Below are 16,758 nucleotides of genomic sequence, written 5' to 3' on the forward strand. Positions count from 1 at the left end.
CGGTTGGTCTGTTGAAACTTTTGCAAACTACGATCGAAGCTTTCGACCGTGCCAAATGAAGCTTTTTTCACCTAAGCTTGATGCTTTTTTCACAAAAGGTTGCAGCTTTTTACTCTGCGGTTGCAACAAAAACACAGAAAGACGCCATGGTCGTCGTCGAGGAGGATTTCTCAATCTCTGTTTGAAGCTTTTTCATCTGCGGGTTGAAGCTTTTTGTCAAACGGTTGTAACTTTTCCTGTATTTCGTTGTCTGGTTGAAGCTTTTTTATCTACTGGATGTATCTTTTTGTGTCCATGGTTGTAGCACGAGAAAACGCCGTTTGCAACTCTCCCAGTACCGCTGTTGCGGCTCCTCCCTGTGGCCATGGTTGTAGCACGGGCGCCTTGGTCCTCCCCGCGTTTGGCCTGTCGCCGGTTGCAGCAAAAAGGGAAGAGAGGAGGAGGAAAGGGGAGAGAGGGAGAAGGAAGAAGGGTACCTGCTGTTGCCGTGATCGGGGGAGGGTGGGCGGCAGCGGAGAAGTGGGCAAGGGCACTGAGATTGGAGGTAGGGACCTGCACGGGATTGGGGCTGGCTGGCGGCGAGATCCGAAAGATGAAGACGAGGGCCAGCAGCGCGCAAGGCTGAGAGGGAAGGAGGGGATCGGGAGGAAGAAGAAAATGGGAGAAGATAAGGTGGGCCAGGGCGATGCGGGAGGCGTACGATGGGGGGCTGATCGCGTGGCTCACGAGCGACCGGCCGAATCGTTCGGCTGGCGCACCGCGCCGAAACGTTTCCCATAAAAATATGGGGAGAGTTTCTCAAAAACAAAATTGAGAGGAATTGCCAGGCGACCCTGTCAAACCCTTTCACGATGTCAGAGTCCGACCTCTACTAAAGGATATATACGGCACACACACGACCTTTCAATAAAAAAGGAAAACGAGCGCACCAAACCAAACCAGCGTGTCAAAGCCATCGACCAGACCTGCACAAGTTTCGCTCGTATCAGCACCTGGTGAAGTCTCGGCGTCTCGGTCTACCGTCCGACGTCCATCGCACAGTGCCGTATTCGATGGCCTACCCCCTCGTCCTGTCCCCCGGGAGGTTCGCTCTCGCCGCCGCCACGCGCGTTGTGGCGGCTCCGCCCGCTTCTTCCCCCCCTGCGCGCGTCTGTCTCCTCGCGCCCGCCCGCACGCCCCGCCTGGCGCGCTCGACGACGGTGGTGAGCATTGCATTAGCACATTAACTCCTCTCTTCCTTCAATGATGTTCTTCTCCGAGCTGAGCCCGATCGTGACTAACTGAGCAGGGGCCCTTGCGCGCGCACGCGCGCCTGAGATTCAAGCAGCGCGCTCCGGCGGACGACGGCGCCGCCGCCAAGGAGGCTTGCCCGCGCGACCCAGCGGATAAAGAGGGCGTCGCGGAGACCGACCCGTACGCCAAGCTGTGGCCGTGGGGGGACTACTTCCCCGACGAAGACGAATTACGCCGGGAGGACTTCGCCACCATGCAAGAACGGTTCTCGCGCGAATCTACGGAGGCGGTCGCGGCGCTAAAAGCCATGATCGCCGGCGTGTTCCGTCCACTCCTGGACAACTTCCACCACCTCCGGTCCCTGAAGACCGTCTACGACACGGAGGACTACCACATCGGCATGCCCTTCGGTAAATAAACCTATGTGTATCATAGGATCAATAGCTTTTTATGTGATCTGACGAGGTCTTTGTTCAGGAGCGTTGATCGGCTGCGTCGGGTGCTATCAACTGTGGAGGATGGATCCGTCCACGTTTGTCAGCACCGCTCTCGGCTATGCGTTCTACAAGCTCAGCGTCGTCTCGTTGGAGCTCCGGAAACAGGGCTTTGCCAATGACCTCATCACCCGACTTAAATTTGGTTAGTTGTTATCCAGGCCTCATATACACACATAATTATTTTCAAAACCAAACTTCTGTGGGTTAATTTCGTTGTTTGTTTTAACCTGTGCAGTTATCATGCTCCTCATCATGGCCGTAACTTACAATAAAAAATATTCTCCACTTGATGCTATCATGTGAGTTCCATGTTTGTCTTCTTTTTTAGTACATTGTCGTTGGCAGAACTTGTTTGGTTGTTTACTGGCACATGGTGCCTGTTTTTATGCTCTATCATTATTATTGACAATAGAATTATCTCTCCCACTTTTGTAACACAGGGCGCCTGTTTTTATGCTCTATTCATTGACATTTGCTTGTGAAGTGACTGGCGTCAAGAAGCAGTTCAAGTATGCTGTGCCGCTACTTAACATAATGCTAAGGCACCCAGAAGGAAGACGGGAGCTACGCGCAATGTTGTCTGAGGTTGAACTTGAACTTGTATCAGAGTGTGGGATCGTGGTCTTATAAAACCAGTTATGTAAACGTGCTTTTATAGTGCCACTTGTAGAATCCTACACTTGGGGCCTTAATATTTTTGTTATCGTAGTAAGTTGTTTCATTTATATTGCACATTCATGAAACTGTGTCGAATACGTATAGTTGTTGCGCTATAGCCAGATTGTAATTACCGGAGCTTGAACTTGTATCAGAGTGTGGGATCGTTGTCTTATAAAACGCGTGAGGATATTAAATCGGTCTTGGAAGTGGAAACCGTGACATCTGAGAGCAAGTATTTGGGACTTCCGACCCTGGAAGGAAGAATGAAGGATGAAAGTTTTCAGCTGATCATGGATAAATTGGGAAAAAGATATAACAATTGGACTGAAAGATTTATGTCTTATGCTGCAAAAGAGGGAGACTGGATTTTCTCCCATGCACGGGATATGTACTCCCTCCGTTCCGAAATATAAGTTTTTTTTAGACATTTCAAATGGACTACAACACACAGATGCATGTAGACATATTTTAGAGTGTAGATTAACTCATTTTGCTCCGTATGTAGTCACCTATTGGAATCTCTAGAAAGACATATATTTTGGAACGCAGGGAGTACAATACCTCACCTGTCCTGTCAGATACGCATTGAAATTGTGGGTCAACATTAATACGGGAACATGGATACATGTTCGTTTAGGCCCAACAATGCAATAGTTATCCCCCTCTCCAACCTTCGAGTATGTTGTACGGATCCATTATTCCCCATTGCTGCTTTGATGCCGACCTTCTTCCTCCTCCCATCACCCATCATGGAAAAGCATGTAGAAGTCTCAAACATATGTATACAATATAGCGGCTAGTAATGTGTTGTTGGACATATTAAAACAATTTAACTAACTACTAATTGTTATAAACACAATTTCTTTACATGACCTCACCTCAAACAGATGTTTCGTACATACAAGCAAAGTTGGGACGGAGCAAAGAAGGTGATGAGAGGACAAGCAGGAGAAACAATGAGACTTTGGGGCACAGAGAAGAAGTTGCGGGACAGGTGGGAAGCTCAATGCGGCATGGCATAAAGTGCATTTATGACTAACATGATACGAGCTATATATTAATTCAAGGAATAGCAAATACATCATGTATAGGAAGAAGGGTAGTTTGCATGCACTCGGATCTCCAACTAGATCAACGATAGATGCATGCACGGGACCTTCCATGCATGGCAGAATCGCTTTTCTCGCTAAAGAGGTACATATTAACTTAGTGGTACAAGCTCTCCCAACCTTCGCCATGGGAATTTTCTTACTGTCCAAAGGATTCTGCGAAAAATATGAGAGAATGGTAAGAGATTTTTGGTGGGGAGATAAAGAAGGACATAGGAAAGTGCACTGAATGTCGTGGGAACGCATGACTAAACATAAAAGAGCACGAGGGATAGGTTTTAGGGACATGCACCTTTTTAACGTTGCATTACTAGCCAGACAGGGGTGGAGGCTCATCCAACATCCTCACAGTTTGTGTGCGACGGTGCTTAGGTCAAAGTATTACACAAAAGGTGACATATGGTCCTCGGATGTGTCACCTGCTTGGAAAGGAATTGAAAAAGGACTGGAGCTCCTAAAGAAAAGGATCATATGGAGAGTACGAAACGGAAGAAGTATTTACACTAGTGGAAAAACGGCTAGTCACAACTTTCGTTGGGGGCGTCATTTTCCATCAACACTAACACTGTTTTTTTTCAAATAGTGCTGGCGGACAGCATAATTAGCACGTCAGCTTTACATGTTGGGTCCCGATAACTGCCACACGTGTGGTGTATCAGGTAGTTGTGCCACACACCTCGTGTGGCATGGACAGGAACCAGCCCGCACGACCGCGTTCGGGCGCGCAAAGGCACGGCTCACACGTCCGGTGTGTGGCAACCCCGCCCGCACGTCCGGGCCAGAGGACCCAACAGCCCGCATGACCCAGCCGTCCCGGCCTCTGATCGATCCCCAATCCCGACTGCCGCCATCTTCTCCCACCTCCCGAACCCCTACCTCCATCGCCGGCCTTCTCTGGTTGCCATGGCAACCAGAGCAGATCCGTAGGGCCTTCCCACCGCAAACCACACCCCTTATCTCCCCCCCCCCCCCCCCCCCCCCCCCCCCCCCCCCCCCCCCCACCCCCCCCTCCAAAGACGACTAGCTAAAAGCAGGTGAATCTCCCGATCTCCCTACTGCTTCTCATCCTTCTTCTGGGCAGAAAATTGCAAAATTACCGACGAAGTTGGCAACTAGATCCATCCTACAGGGGTAAAACACTACATAGGTTGTGTGTCTTCACAGTTGCCAAGCAGAATACACTAGATCTGCCATGTACTACGCTAGAGATAACTGTAAGTTCTCAGTAGATTGATGCACGTAGTTGGTAAATGAATGGATGTGTAGGAATTCATAAAAAGGGAGAGAAAATTGAGAAATTTGGAATAATGGGGTGTGTGAAAATTAATTGCCACTGGTGTCTAACGTCAGTTGCCACCTATCATTGTCGTCAACTGCCGCCATGTCAACTTATTGCTTGTCATCCTATTGTAGAGGTTGATACCATCGAATCAAACGGATAGCTAGCACCCAGATTTTAGAAAAGATAGTGGATGTGCATGTCCTACTAGCCATGATATGTTGGTTGCCTACGCATGAAAATGTGATAACACTGACGTGTTAACTTCTACATGCAAGCAGCACAAGGATACATTTTTTTGTGGATTGTTGATGCATTCTTGTTCATGCAGTGATTGAGAGCACATTGGCAGAAACGAGACGCGGAAAAGAATGAATCACGAAGATGGCGCTGATACTTGGGGTTCTTAAAGACCAGAAACGCCCCCTTGGGATGCATCGGAGTACAGCCAACTCATTTCTGCAGGGCCGTTGCTGCCACTACTAGAACATTATGCAGGCATTGGTATGATGCGTGATAACAAAAGAAAAGAACATTTGCCATGTTCGCGACGATGAAGATGACATTCTACTTATGTCCTACACTGTCATTTTTTCACAGGTTCTTATGACCAAAACACACTCAGGGGGGCTCCGTGGCAAGTTCAGTCACAGGGCGCTAACACTGACAAATGTACGGGCAGCCAACTTCAACTAGCTAATATGGCTAATCAAGGTAACGCATACGAAAAAGAACACATACTGGTCTGGACATGAAAAATAAACTTGCAAAGGTTGGCAAAAGACTCACAAGTTATGTCGGGGGAAAATGCAGAGCCTTCATGCAGCACGTGGCAGCAGGCAGCACCCATGTACCTGTCATCGACGTCATACACAGGTGAGTCAATAAAAAGTGAAGTTGCGGACGGTGAATTAGCAGAAGGAGCATAGTTGACAACTGCAGTTGCCATGACTGGACAACTGCAATTGCCATGAATTAATAACTGCAGTTGTCATCCCTGGACAACTGTTGTTGCCCTCCCTAGACAACTGTAGTTGCCATGGAGGAACAACTGCAGTTGCCATGCCAGGACAACTACAGTTGCCATGTATTGACCAACTACTATGATGCTTACAGGTTATTACGGTGGTGGTACCCCGGCAAACGTCTCATGGCAAGCTTCACAGATTGCAGATAGAGCACGTCAATCTGGTGTGACAGACCACACAAGATGGGCACATGCAGCACAAAAAGGTAAGGAAAAAATTGAACCACAAAAGAGCACTACATTTGTTTTTGTGGCAAATAGCACGTGACGAAAAAGAAGATTTGTATCAGTGATGGTGGAAAAAATCAAGCATAAAACGCTAACAAGTGGTTGTGTGCAATGAGTCATATATTGTCTTCGCAAATTTGCCAACTGCTAGAAGCATGTGTGCAGCACTAATGGTTGATCGCATTTGCCTAGTGAGCTCAAGCCTAGAATGCAAAGTTTTGATGCTAGAACACACTGGTTGCCATGTATTGGTAGCAGTATTTGCCATGTATGCAGGACTGCAGCTGCCATGCATATAGAATCCAAGTTTTCGTACTAAAAAGGAGCTGGTTGTCGTGCATTGGCAAACAATAGTTGCCATGTTTGTTGGACTATAGCTGCCATGACTAGACAACTACAGTTGCCATGCATGTCCACACGCAGACTCACGGCTTGCTGTTTGAATGATGTCATGCCAAATCACTTGAAGTTGATGTGATCCGTTACAATAAACATGTTATTTAAGCAAAATCTTACGCTCGTACCTGTTTTTTCTATTACAGGGCCTACAACTACAGTGAATAGCGGCGCGGGGACATCTACTGTGGGGAGCTCTGAGCGCACGGAAGACGCGTTCCACCAGCCAGCCAACAATCATGCCGCAAACAATGCTGAGTCAGAGTCGGAAATGGCAATCATTCCAGCAATGCCGACAGGCACCCCTTTGAACACAAGCACTGGCAACACTCAAGTAGATGAAACTGCCGCCGATACTGAAGTGAATGATGAAATTGATGATGAAGCACAAGGGGATGAAGATGGTGGGAAATCGGAGATCATGTTACCTCAGCCACCGTACGTTGGGAAGAGATTTGAATCGTTCGCAGAAGCAAAGGAATTCTACCAGACATATCTAAAGTTCCATGGGTTTGCGGTCAACACCGAATACCATAGGAAAATTAAGAAAACTAACGAGTACAACAGAGGTGAGATGAGGTGCCACAAGGCACGAAGGAATAAGAAGGGGAAAGGTGTTGCGCCTGTCGTTCCGGAACGAAAGAGAGGTATCATTCTCAAGACCGAATGCCCTGTCCGATGTAAGCTAAACGTAGATGGAGCACAGTGGGTGGTCACTGAATATTTTGATGAGCACAACCACAAACTCATAAAGAAGTTCGACCTGGTAAAATTTCTGACCGCCCATAGAGGATTCACCCCCCTCGAAAAGAAATTCATAAAGCTGCTACATGATTGTAACGTCAGTCCATCAAGAATGGTCCAGATACTATCACTCATCCACAGCAAAGAAGGGACTCTGAGTAGCATGCCCTACATACCAGCTGACGTCACAAACCTAAAGGCAAAGTACCATAGAGAGAGCAAGTTGGCTGACATAGAGGCCACAATGGCCTACTTCAATGAGAAAGCAAAGGAAGATCCAGATTTCTTCTACAGGATAAGGTTGGATGATGAGGACCGTGTCAGAAACATGTATTGGGTGGATGGTGCTGCAAGGAGAGCTTACAAACATTTCTAAGATTGCATTTCATCCGACGCGACGTATATCACTAATATGTACAAGATGCCATGCGCTCCATTCATAGGAATAAATAACCACAATCAGTCGTTGTAGTTCGGATGCGGGCTCGTTCGGAACGAAGACATGGATGAGTACGTTTGGCTGTTCAAGACCTTCTTGGAGTGCATGGATGGACTTGCTCCGATGAACATAATAACAGACCAGGATTTTAGCATGCGTGCAGGCATAGAGGAGGTCTTTCCGTTGGCAGTGCACAAGCACTGCAGGTGGCACATTATAAAGAAGGCTGAGGAGATGCTAGGACCGTTCTTTGCTGACCGTCCAGAGCTGCACAAGGCATTCGAGCTGTGCGTGGACCACAACTTGACGGCGAAGGAGTTTGAAAGGAGCTGGATGGCCATGATTGAAACATATCAAGTCCCAGACAACGAGACTCTTGCTAGCCTGTGGGAGAAGCGAATGTACTGGGTGCCGTCCTACTTCATGCATTGCTTCTTCCCGTTTCTGCAGACTACGCAGCGCAGCGAGGGGTTCAATGCTGTTTTGAAGCGGTACGTGAGCCCTGGAAACTCATTGCTACAGTTTGCCAAGCAGTACACAGCTTTGCAACAAAAAAATACTGGGATCTGAGCTACAGCAAGAAGCGAACACCGCGCTAAAGTAGCCAAAATTGCTAACGTATTTACCAATGAAGAGGCAAATGAGCAAGATATACACCAACAAGATCTTTAACAAGTAAGTCAGTTGTGTTACAGTCTTATTTGCGCAAAGCACGAAGGCAGTAGGTGCCATATAGAACGCAATGCAGTTGCCATGATATGTGGTTGCCATGTTTAATGAAATACTGTTTGCCATGCTTACTCAGCTGCAGTTGCCATGTTCAATCGAAATTCTGTTTGCCATGCTTACCCGGATGCAGTTTCCATGTTCAATGAAATGCAGTTGCCATGTTTAATGCACTGTACTTCCATTGGGCATGTTGGTATGCAAATGCCAATGTCAACTGAAAAAATGTTATGTTGTTGCCATATCTACTGAAATGCAATTGCCATGTTTACTAAAATGCAACTGCCATGTTTGCTGAAATGCAATTGCCATGTTTACTCAACTGTAGTTGCCATGTGTTAATAAAATGCAGTTGCCATGTTTTATGCAATGTGCTTCCATTGGGAATGTTGGTGTGGAAATGACGATGGACAGTTGAAAATGTTATGCAGTTGCCATGTTTAATGTACTGCAGTTGCCATGTCTAATGTACTACAGTTGCCATGTCTAATGTACTACAGTTGCCATGTCTTATGTACTATATTTGCCATGTTCAAGGTACTATATTTGCCATGTTCAATGTACTATATTTTCCATGTTCAAACAAAATGTATTTCTATTTCCATGACAACATAAGGTGCTACAAAAAAAGAGTGCACGATAGTTTAACAGAAAACACACAGAACTTGCAGATTCCAGGAAGAAATAAAGCGCGCCGGCATGTTCACGGCTTTCCAGGTGGACGAACATACGTTCAAGGTGTGTTCTATTTTGGGCATGTCAGATTCAGAACCTGAAGACCCGGACAAAGGAAGGAACTACTTCATGAAAGCCTCGATCGGCCAAGGCGAATACTACTGCCAATGCTGCAAGTTTGAAGGGGACGACATTGTGTGCTATCACATACTAAAAGTAATGGACATGAACAATGTGACACGGATGCCCCGCCATTTCATAAGGCGGCGGTGGACTTGGGACTCTGACGACGCGTTGGCGCCGCAGACAACAAACGCAGTTCTGGCTGTGTATGACGAGAGACCTGAGTCAACCATGGAAGCCGTGAGGCACGTCGTGCTGACAAAGAACTATGCTGAGCTAATTGATGAAGCGTGCAAGAGTGATGAGACAGCGAGAGTCGCAGAAAAACATAGGAAGGTGAAAGTGCGTTATATCGACTAGAGGGGGGTGAATAGGCGATTTTTATGGAAGTCTTCAAAACATGAAAGTTTCGAAGACAAACGATAGAAATAAACCTATTACCATGCAGCGGAAGGTAGACTACACTAGGTAAACCATAGTCATGTATTCAATGAAGTGAAAGCACAATGACTAATAGCAGCTAGGTAGTAAGGATCAGGTAGGAAGATATTAAGAAGCCAAACAGATCACACAGTCACTCAGTGAAGACAAAAGATAGTGCAAACATACAATGACTTCACAAGGAGTAACAGTAAGTAAAGAGAAGGGAAGGAAGAAACCAGTGACTCATTGAAGACAATGATTTGTTGAACCAGTTCCAGTTGCTGTGACAAGTGTACGTCTGGTTAGGGCGGCTAGGTATTTAAACCTGATGACACACAATCCCGGACACCCAGTCCTGAACACGCAGCTCAGGACACCCAGTCCTCACCGTATTCCACTTAAGCTAAGGTCATACAGACCTTGCCCAATCACTCTGGTAAGTCTTCAAGGTAGACTCCCAAACCTTCACAGACTTCGTTCACCGGCGATCCACAATGTCTCTTGGATGCTCAGAATGCGACGCCTAACCGGCTGGAGGATTCACAGTCCTCAAGTGTAATAAGTCTTCAGATCACACAGACAAGAAGACTTAAGTGATGCCTAATTCTCTTTGGCTCTGGGTGGTTAGGGCTTTATCCTCGCAAGGAATTCTCTCTCAAAGGCTTCGAGGTGGGTTGCTCTCAAACGACAAAAGCCGTACTCTGAATCTGAGCAGCCAACCGTTTATGGTTGTAGGGGGTGGGCTATTTATAGCCACTAGGCAACCCGACCTGATTTGTCCGAAATGACCCTGTATAACGCCCTTGATGCGGCTATATCTCCCACGTGTCGAAGCACGACTTAGAGGCATAACCGCATTGAAAGCAATGTCGCAAGTGAGGTAATCTTCACACAACCCATGTAATACATAAGGGAAAGAGATACATAGTTGGCTTACAATCGCCACTTCACACAAATACATGAATAAAGCATTACATCATCCAAATACAATCAAGGTCTGACTACAGAACCAAAATAAAAGAAGAACCCCAAATGCGACACGGTCCCCGATCGACCCCAACTGGGCTCCACTACTGATCAACTGGAACGAAACAGCACAAAGGACAAGATCTTCCTCGAGCTCCTCCTGAGCTTGGTTGCGTCACCTGCACGGACTCATTGGCACCTGCAAGCTGGTTTTAGAAGTATCTGTGAGTCACGGGGACTCAGCAATCTCGCACCCTCGCGATCAAGACTATTTAAGCTTATGGGTAAGGTAAAGGTATGAGGTGGAGCTGCAGTAAGCAACTAGCATATATGGTGGCTAACATACGCAAATGAGAGCGAGAAGAGAAGGCAAAGCACGGTCGTTAAAAGTATGATCAAGAAGTGATCCTAAAACAACCTACGTCAAGCATTACTCCAACACCATGTTCACTTCCCGGACTCCGCCGGAAAGAGACCATCACGGTTACACACACGGTTGATTCATTTTAATTAAGTTAAGGTTCAAGTTATCTACAACCGGACATTAACAAATTCCCATCTGCCCATAACCGCGGGCACGACTTTCGAAAGTTCAAATCCCTGCAGGGGTGTCCCAACTTAGCCCATCACAAGCTCTCACGGTCAACGAAGGAATAGACCTCCTCCCGAGACATTCCGATCAGACTCGGTATCCCGGTTCTACAAGACATTTCGACAGGGTAAAACTAAACCAGCAACACCGCCCGAATGTGCCGACAAATCCCGATAGGAGCTGCACATATCTCTTTCTCAGGGCACACCGGATTGTCCAAACTTCCGGTAGGCCAGCCCAGAGTTGCCCCTGGTGGCCACCGGCGGCTGACAAGTTGGACCAACACTCAGAGGAGCACTGGCCTGGGGGGGGGGGGGGAAAAAAAATGATGACCCTCAGGAGCGCGACTCCCAAGGGAAAAGAAAAGGCTAGGTGGCAAATGGTAAAACCAATGTTGGGCATTGCTGGAGGAGTTTTACTCAAGGCGAATTGTCAAGGGGTTCCCATAATAGCCCAACCGCGTAAGGAACGCAAAAATCCGGGAACATAACACCGATATGACGGAAACTAGGGCGGCAAGAGTGGAACAAAACACCAGGCATAAGGCCGAGCCTTCCACCCTTTACCAAGTATATAGATGCATTAATTAAATAAGATATATCATGATATCCCAACAAGTAAACATGTTCCAACAAGGAACAACATCTCCATGTTCCAACAAGGAACAAAACTTCAATCTTCACCTGCAACTAACAACGCTATAAGAGGGGCTGAGCAAAGCGGTAACATAGCCAAACAACGGTTTGCTAGGACAAGGTGGGTTAGAGGCTTGGTTCAACAATATCGGAGGCATGATAAGCAAGTGGTAGGTATCGCAGCATAGGCATAGCAAAAGAGCGAGCAACTAAGCAAGCAAAGATAGAAGTGATTTCGAGGGTATGGTCATCTTGCCTGAGATCCCGCAAGGAAGAAGAACGAGTCCATGAAGAAGACAAACGGACGTTGACGAACGGGTCCTCACAAACGCGACGTTACCGGAACCAACCCGAAGAAGCAAACACCGGAAAGAAGCACACAACATAGTAAACAACCAACACATGAACATGGTATGATATGCGAGATGCGGTATGCTATGCATATGCATGATTGGACAAGGAATGCGTGAACCTGGCCTCAACTTGGAAATCCAAGAGTGTCACTGGAAAGGTGAGGTGATTTCGGTTGAAATCGATATAAAGATCGCCGGAATCGGAGTTACGGTTTGGAAATGGCAAGCGATTCAAATATGACCACGTTCTGCGATTTACAGCAAATAGCCATCTAAAAGCAACAAGATGAACATGCTACAACACTCAAACATGACAACAAAATACATGGCAGGGATCCACTCAAGATGCTTAACAAAAGATGAACACTGAGCTACGGCCAATTCATCCATTAACAGGTTCAAACAAGCATGGCAAAAATGCAATTGGTAAACAGGTCTCAGACTTAGTGAAATTAACACTTGTCTGGAATTTCAGATCAGATAGCACTCTTTGGAGCAACAAAACTATATGCTACAGGAACTGAACATGGCAAAGCAAGGCATGGCATGGAGCTACTCAAAGGGCTTAACAAAAGTCCCTTAGTTACCTTGAGCCAAAAGGGATCAGAAAATACAATTGCAAGCATGTGAACATGGAAAAAACATAATCAGTTCTCAGACTTGGTGAAAACTGGAGCATGCAAATTAGATATCAAGTAGGCATGTTTACGAACTCGATGCACTCACTACAGAGCAAGGCATGACAATATAAGCATACACCCATCAAGAATACACATTATACAAGCTAGACATGGCAAGAACAATAACATGGCATGCACGGACCAACTACAACATCCTTGGCAAAATCGCTAACAAGTAGACAATCTGCCCAGATTCACGAAATAGCAAAAGTAGAGCTCGATTGACTCAAGCTAGGGTGCTCCATAATTGCAAAAAAAGACATGGATGGATAGAGCACTACAAGATTAACAAAACATCCTTACCGATCATCCTCAAAAGAGGCACGGATCACTAGGAAACAACATGAACATATGGCATAATGAGATAAACAGGTCAAGGACTTAGTGGAAATGCTAAGTCCCTGAAATCAGCATTAACGAATGCACCACTTTGCAAGCTTGTGCTAGCCACCACACACATCACAAAAATACATGGGTTGCACCTCTGGATAGATGGCAAAACATATAACAAAACTCATGAAGAGCTCAGGGGCATCACATGCACACATTAACCATGGCAAAAATGACAAATATCTAATTGGAGCAGCAGATCTGGCAATTATCTCAAATAGCATTCTTCTAACAGCATTTCGGGCATCAAGATGAACTCAAATGAAAATGATGCAATGAAATTAAATGATGTGCTCTCTGAGACGAACATTTTGATATGCTATATGCCCAAAACGGATCTACGGATGCAAAGTTATAGGATGATGAACATGGGCATTTGAAACGTGGAAATCTCGGGGACTAAACACCGCACCGGGCGCGAGATAGAGGCTGGCTCACCCTGGGCTTCGGCCCATGAAGGAGGAGGAGGCAGGCCGAGGCGGGAGTGGCGCGCTGGGCCGGACTCGGGCGCGGCCCATGCGGCGCGCGGTCAACGGGGCGTCGAATCCTCCCGATCGGATCGGAGAGGCAGGGCGAGGCGGAGATCCATGGCGACAACGGCCGGCGGCGATCCTGGGAAAAGGCGGCGGCGGACGGGAGCCGCCGGATCTGGCCCGATCCGCGGCGGATCTGGTCGGAGGGGCCCCGGGCAGGGAGTAAGGTGGGGCGGCGGAGAGACCGCGCGGGAGGCACGGTGCGGCTGCGCCTTTCTGGCGACCTCCGGTGAGGGGAGGCAGTGGCAGCGGTGGCCGGCCGGCGGGAAGACGACGGCGCGGTTGGCGGGACGGCGCGGCCCGAAATGGCGGCGGGGAGGGCCGGACGCGGGACCGAGCGGGCCGCGGCGGAGGGGGCCGGCCGTGTACATGTGGCAAGCTTTGATTGGGCGCGGGCGGCGGCGGAGGTTGAAACGGACATGTCCGCTGGCGATGTTTTTGTCCGGCGCGTGAGGAGAGGGAGGGATCTAGGGTTTCATCCGAAATTTCGGGAAGATGTACATATTTATAGGTAGAGGGAGCTAGGAGAGTCCAAATGAGGTGCGGTTTTTGGCCACGTGATCGTGATCGAACGCTCTAGATGATGGAGAGGGTTTAGGTGGGTTTTGGACCAAAATGGAGGGGTGTTGGGCTGCAACACACACGAGGCCTTTTCGGTCCCTCGGTTAACCGTTGGAGCATCAAACGAAGTCCAAATGGTACGAAACTTGACAGGCGGTCTACCGGTAGTAAACCAAGGCCGCTTGGCAAGTCTCGGTCCAATCCGAAAATGTTTAATCCCCACACACGAAAGAAAGGTAGAAATGACCACCGGAGGAGAACGGAGCGCCGTAATGCAAAACGGACAACGGGAAAAATGCTCGGATGCATGAAATGAACATGTATGCAAATGAAATGCACATGATGACATGATATGCAATGCATGACAGGCAAGCAATGACAAGGCAACAACAGCGAATAACTGGACGACACCCGGCACATAGGTCACGGGGCGTTACACCCTGGGTCACTAAGGAACTGACACGTGTTCCAACGGTCAGATTTCAAACTCACACGGCAACTTTACTTGGGCTACAAGCAAAGCTGACTCGTCCGACTCTGGATAAGATTCGCTCTCATAGTCTTCACTCGAAGACATAGGTTTTGTTTAAGCATCACTTCAGTCATTCTGACTGGTTCTCTTGGACCCCACTTAACAGTACGGTGGTTCCTATGACTCAACAAAGAAGAAAAAGAACTACGAAAGATCTAAGTCTTCGAGCTCCATAGGCTTCATGCGATGTCTTCTCTTGTCATAGTCTTCAATGTGAATATCTTCATATACCACCTTTGACATCAATGTCTTCATACATTTTTAGGGGTCATCTCTGGTAGGAAAACCGAATCAATGAGGGACTTCTACCTGTGTTATCCTGCAATTCTCACAAACACATTAGTCCCTCAACTAGGTTTGTCGTCAATACTCCAAAACCAACTAGGGGTGGCACTAGATGCACTTACAATCTCCCCCTTTTTGGTGATTGATGACAAATTAGTTGAAGTTTTCAACGGGGAATATAATATGTGAAATTGTAAAGGATAAGGAATTGTCTTCATAAGTTGCAAGGGCTCCCCCTGAAGATGTGCATATAAGTAATTTGCTTTTGGAATGCAAATGCACATGGCAGGTTGTGCTTGTGGAGATCCTCTTCAACTTATGATGACAATCCACTATGCATGTGAAGGTATGTGAAGATAATGACATGCATAATGGAAAATGGACGTCTGCAAAATGATCTAAGTGCGGAATTTATCGTCGCACATGCGGAATTTATCATCGCATCACAAGGTGGCAAATAAGTAGCAGACGACCATCGAGTTTAAGTGTTACAACTCAAAGAACCAAATGTATCAAAACGAGAGTTGTAAACACGAAGCAAAATATAAAGCACCCGCCCATATGGACCCGCTTGAAGACTATCAAACTCATATGCTTTTCCCCCTTTTTTCAGTAAGGACCAAAAAGGTTCGAAGACATAGAGCATCTACTCGTTCCCATGAAGAGTAGGTGAAGCAGCAGGGTCGTCGGTGGTGTTCGGCGGTGCAGAAGAGCTTGGAGCAGTGTCGAAGCGGGCTGAAGGAGGTGGCGGTGAAGTAGCATCGTCTTGATCCTCGATCACTCTGGCATTCACGGTTGCAGCAGAGGAAGAGAACTCAGAGTCTTCAAGAGATGGAGTTCGTCGCAGCACTGCCCTTCGAGGAGGTGTGGAGTCAAACTTGAAGCGTTCAGAGAAGCCATCCTCTTGAAGATCATCTTCAGAGCACATTAGCGTCAGCCCTTTCCAGGTGCGTCGAGAGGTTTCGTGTGCAACAAAGGCATTCTTGGTGGCAAGTTTGCGAATACAATTAACATCCACCAAGAGGCTTTGCATTTGACGCTTCAGCCAGTTATGATGCCTATCCTGTTTCTGATGAAGAGCCACAAGAAGCTCTCGGTCATTGAGAACACGAGTGCACTTCTTGGGTCGTTGGGCAATTGTGCTATCAGTGGCTTCAGTGAGAGCAGGATGCGTTGCATGTGTAGTGCCAGCCAAAGGATACACACGAGTGACTGCTTCAACTCCTTCAATGTTCTGAGAAAAACTTTGATGCTCCGCATTCTAAAGACTTAGAGGTTCCTTGGCAGGCTCAGGATAAATGGCTTCCATGGACATATACACATCAGGCAGAAAAATCCGATGATTGCGAGCAGACGGCTGATATGAGATGGCAGAGTGGAGTTTAATCAGCCGCATTATCCATGGAGCTTAGAACTTCAAGCCAAAAAGATCAGAGCCTGATGCAGCAAGCTGGCGAATGAAGAAGTCCTGTGCATTGAAGCATTTGCCATGAAGAATATAGGAGACCAAAGTCTTCATTGCACCTTCCAGCTTGGCATATGAGAATGTCCTTTGATTGGCCAGAGAGTTCGCCTTATGATGTGATAAATAGTCCTTGGCAGATACTCAAGGTCTTCAATGAAGAACTCCGTGGGATATGCAGCATCTTGGGGCAATGGCTTCATCATACTG

The 16,758-nt window shown here is 47.3% G+C and overlaps 1 protein-coding gene across 1 annotated transcript; it reads left to right on the plus strand.

The window, feature by feature from the left end:
- Window positions 1–966: 966 nt before the first annotated feature.
- On the plus strand, window positions 967–2,462 carry LOC125556284. The gene is made up of 5 exons (XM_048719053.1): window positions 967–1,202; window positions 1,289–1,643; window positions 1,711–1,872; window positions 1,966–2,029; window positions 2,171–2,462. Exons 1-5 carry the CDS (start codon window positions 1,053–1,055, stop codon window positions 2,358–2,360), a joined length of 921 nt encoding a protein of 306 aa, XP_048575010.1. The 5' UTR covers window positions 967–1,052; the 3' UTR covers window positions 2,361–2,462.
- Window positions 2,463–16,758: the final 14,296 nt, after the last annotated feature.

Source organism: Triticum urartu, chromosome 5, assembly GCF_003073215.2.
Source record: "Triticum urartu cultivar G1812 chromosome 5, Tu2.1, whole genome shotgun sequence".
In the NCBI taxonomy this organism is placed as follows: domain Eukaryota; kingdom Viridiplantae; phylum Streptophyta; class Magnoliopsida; order Poales; family Poaceae; genus Triticum; species Triticum urartu.

What these genes read in the sequence shown, in the direction of transcription:
- LOC125556284 (XM_048719053.1), top strand. Translation starts at nt 1,053, where the DNA reads ATGGCCTACCCCCTCGTCCTGTCCCCCGGGAGGTTCGCTCTCGCCGCC. An exon ending in TGGCGCGCTCGACGACGGTG is followed by an intron (nt 1,203 to 1,288) that starts GTGAGCATTGCA and finishes CTAACTGAGCAG; the next exon opens with GGGCCCTTGCGCGCGCACGC. An exon ending in TCTCCACTTGATGCTATCAT is followed by an intron (nt 2,030 to 2,170) that starts GTGAGTTCCATG and finishes TTTGTAACACAG; the next exon opens with GGCGCCTGTTTTTATGCTCT.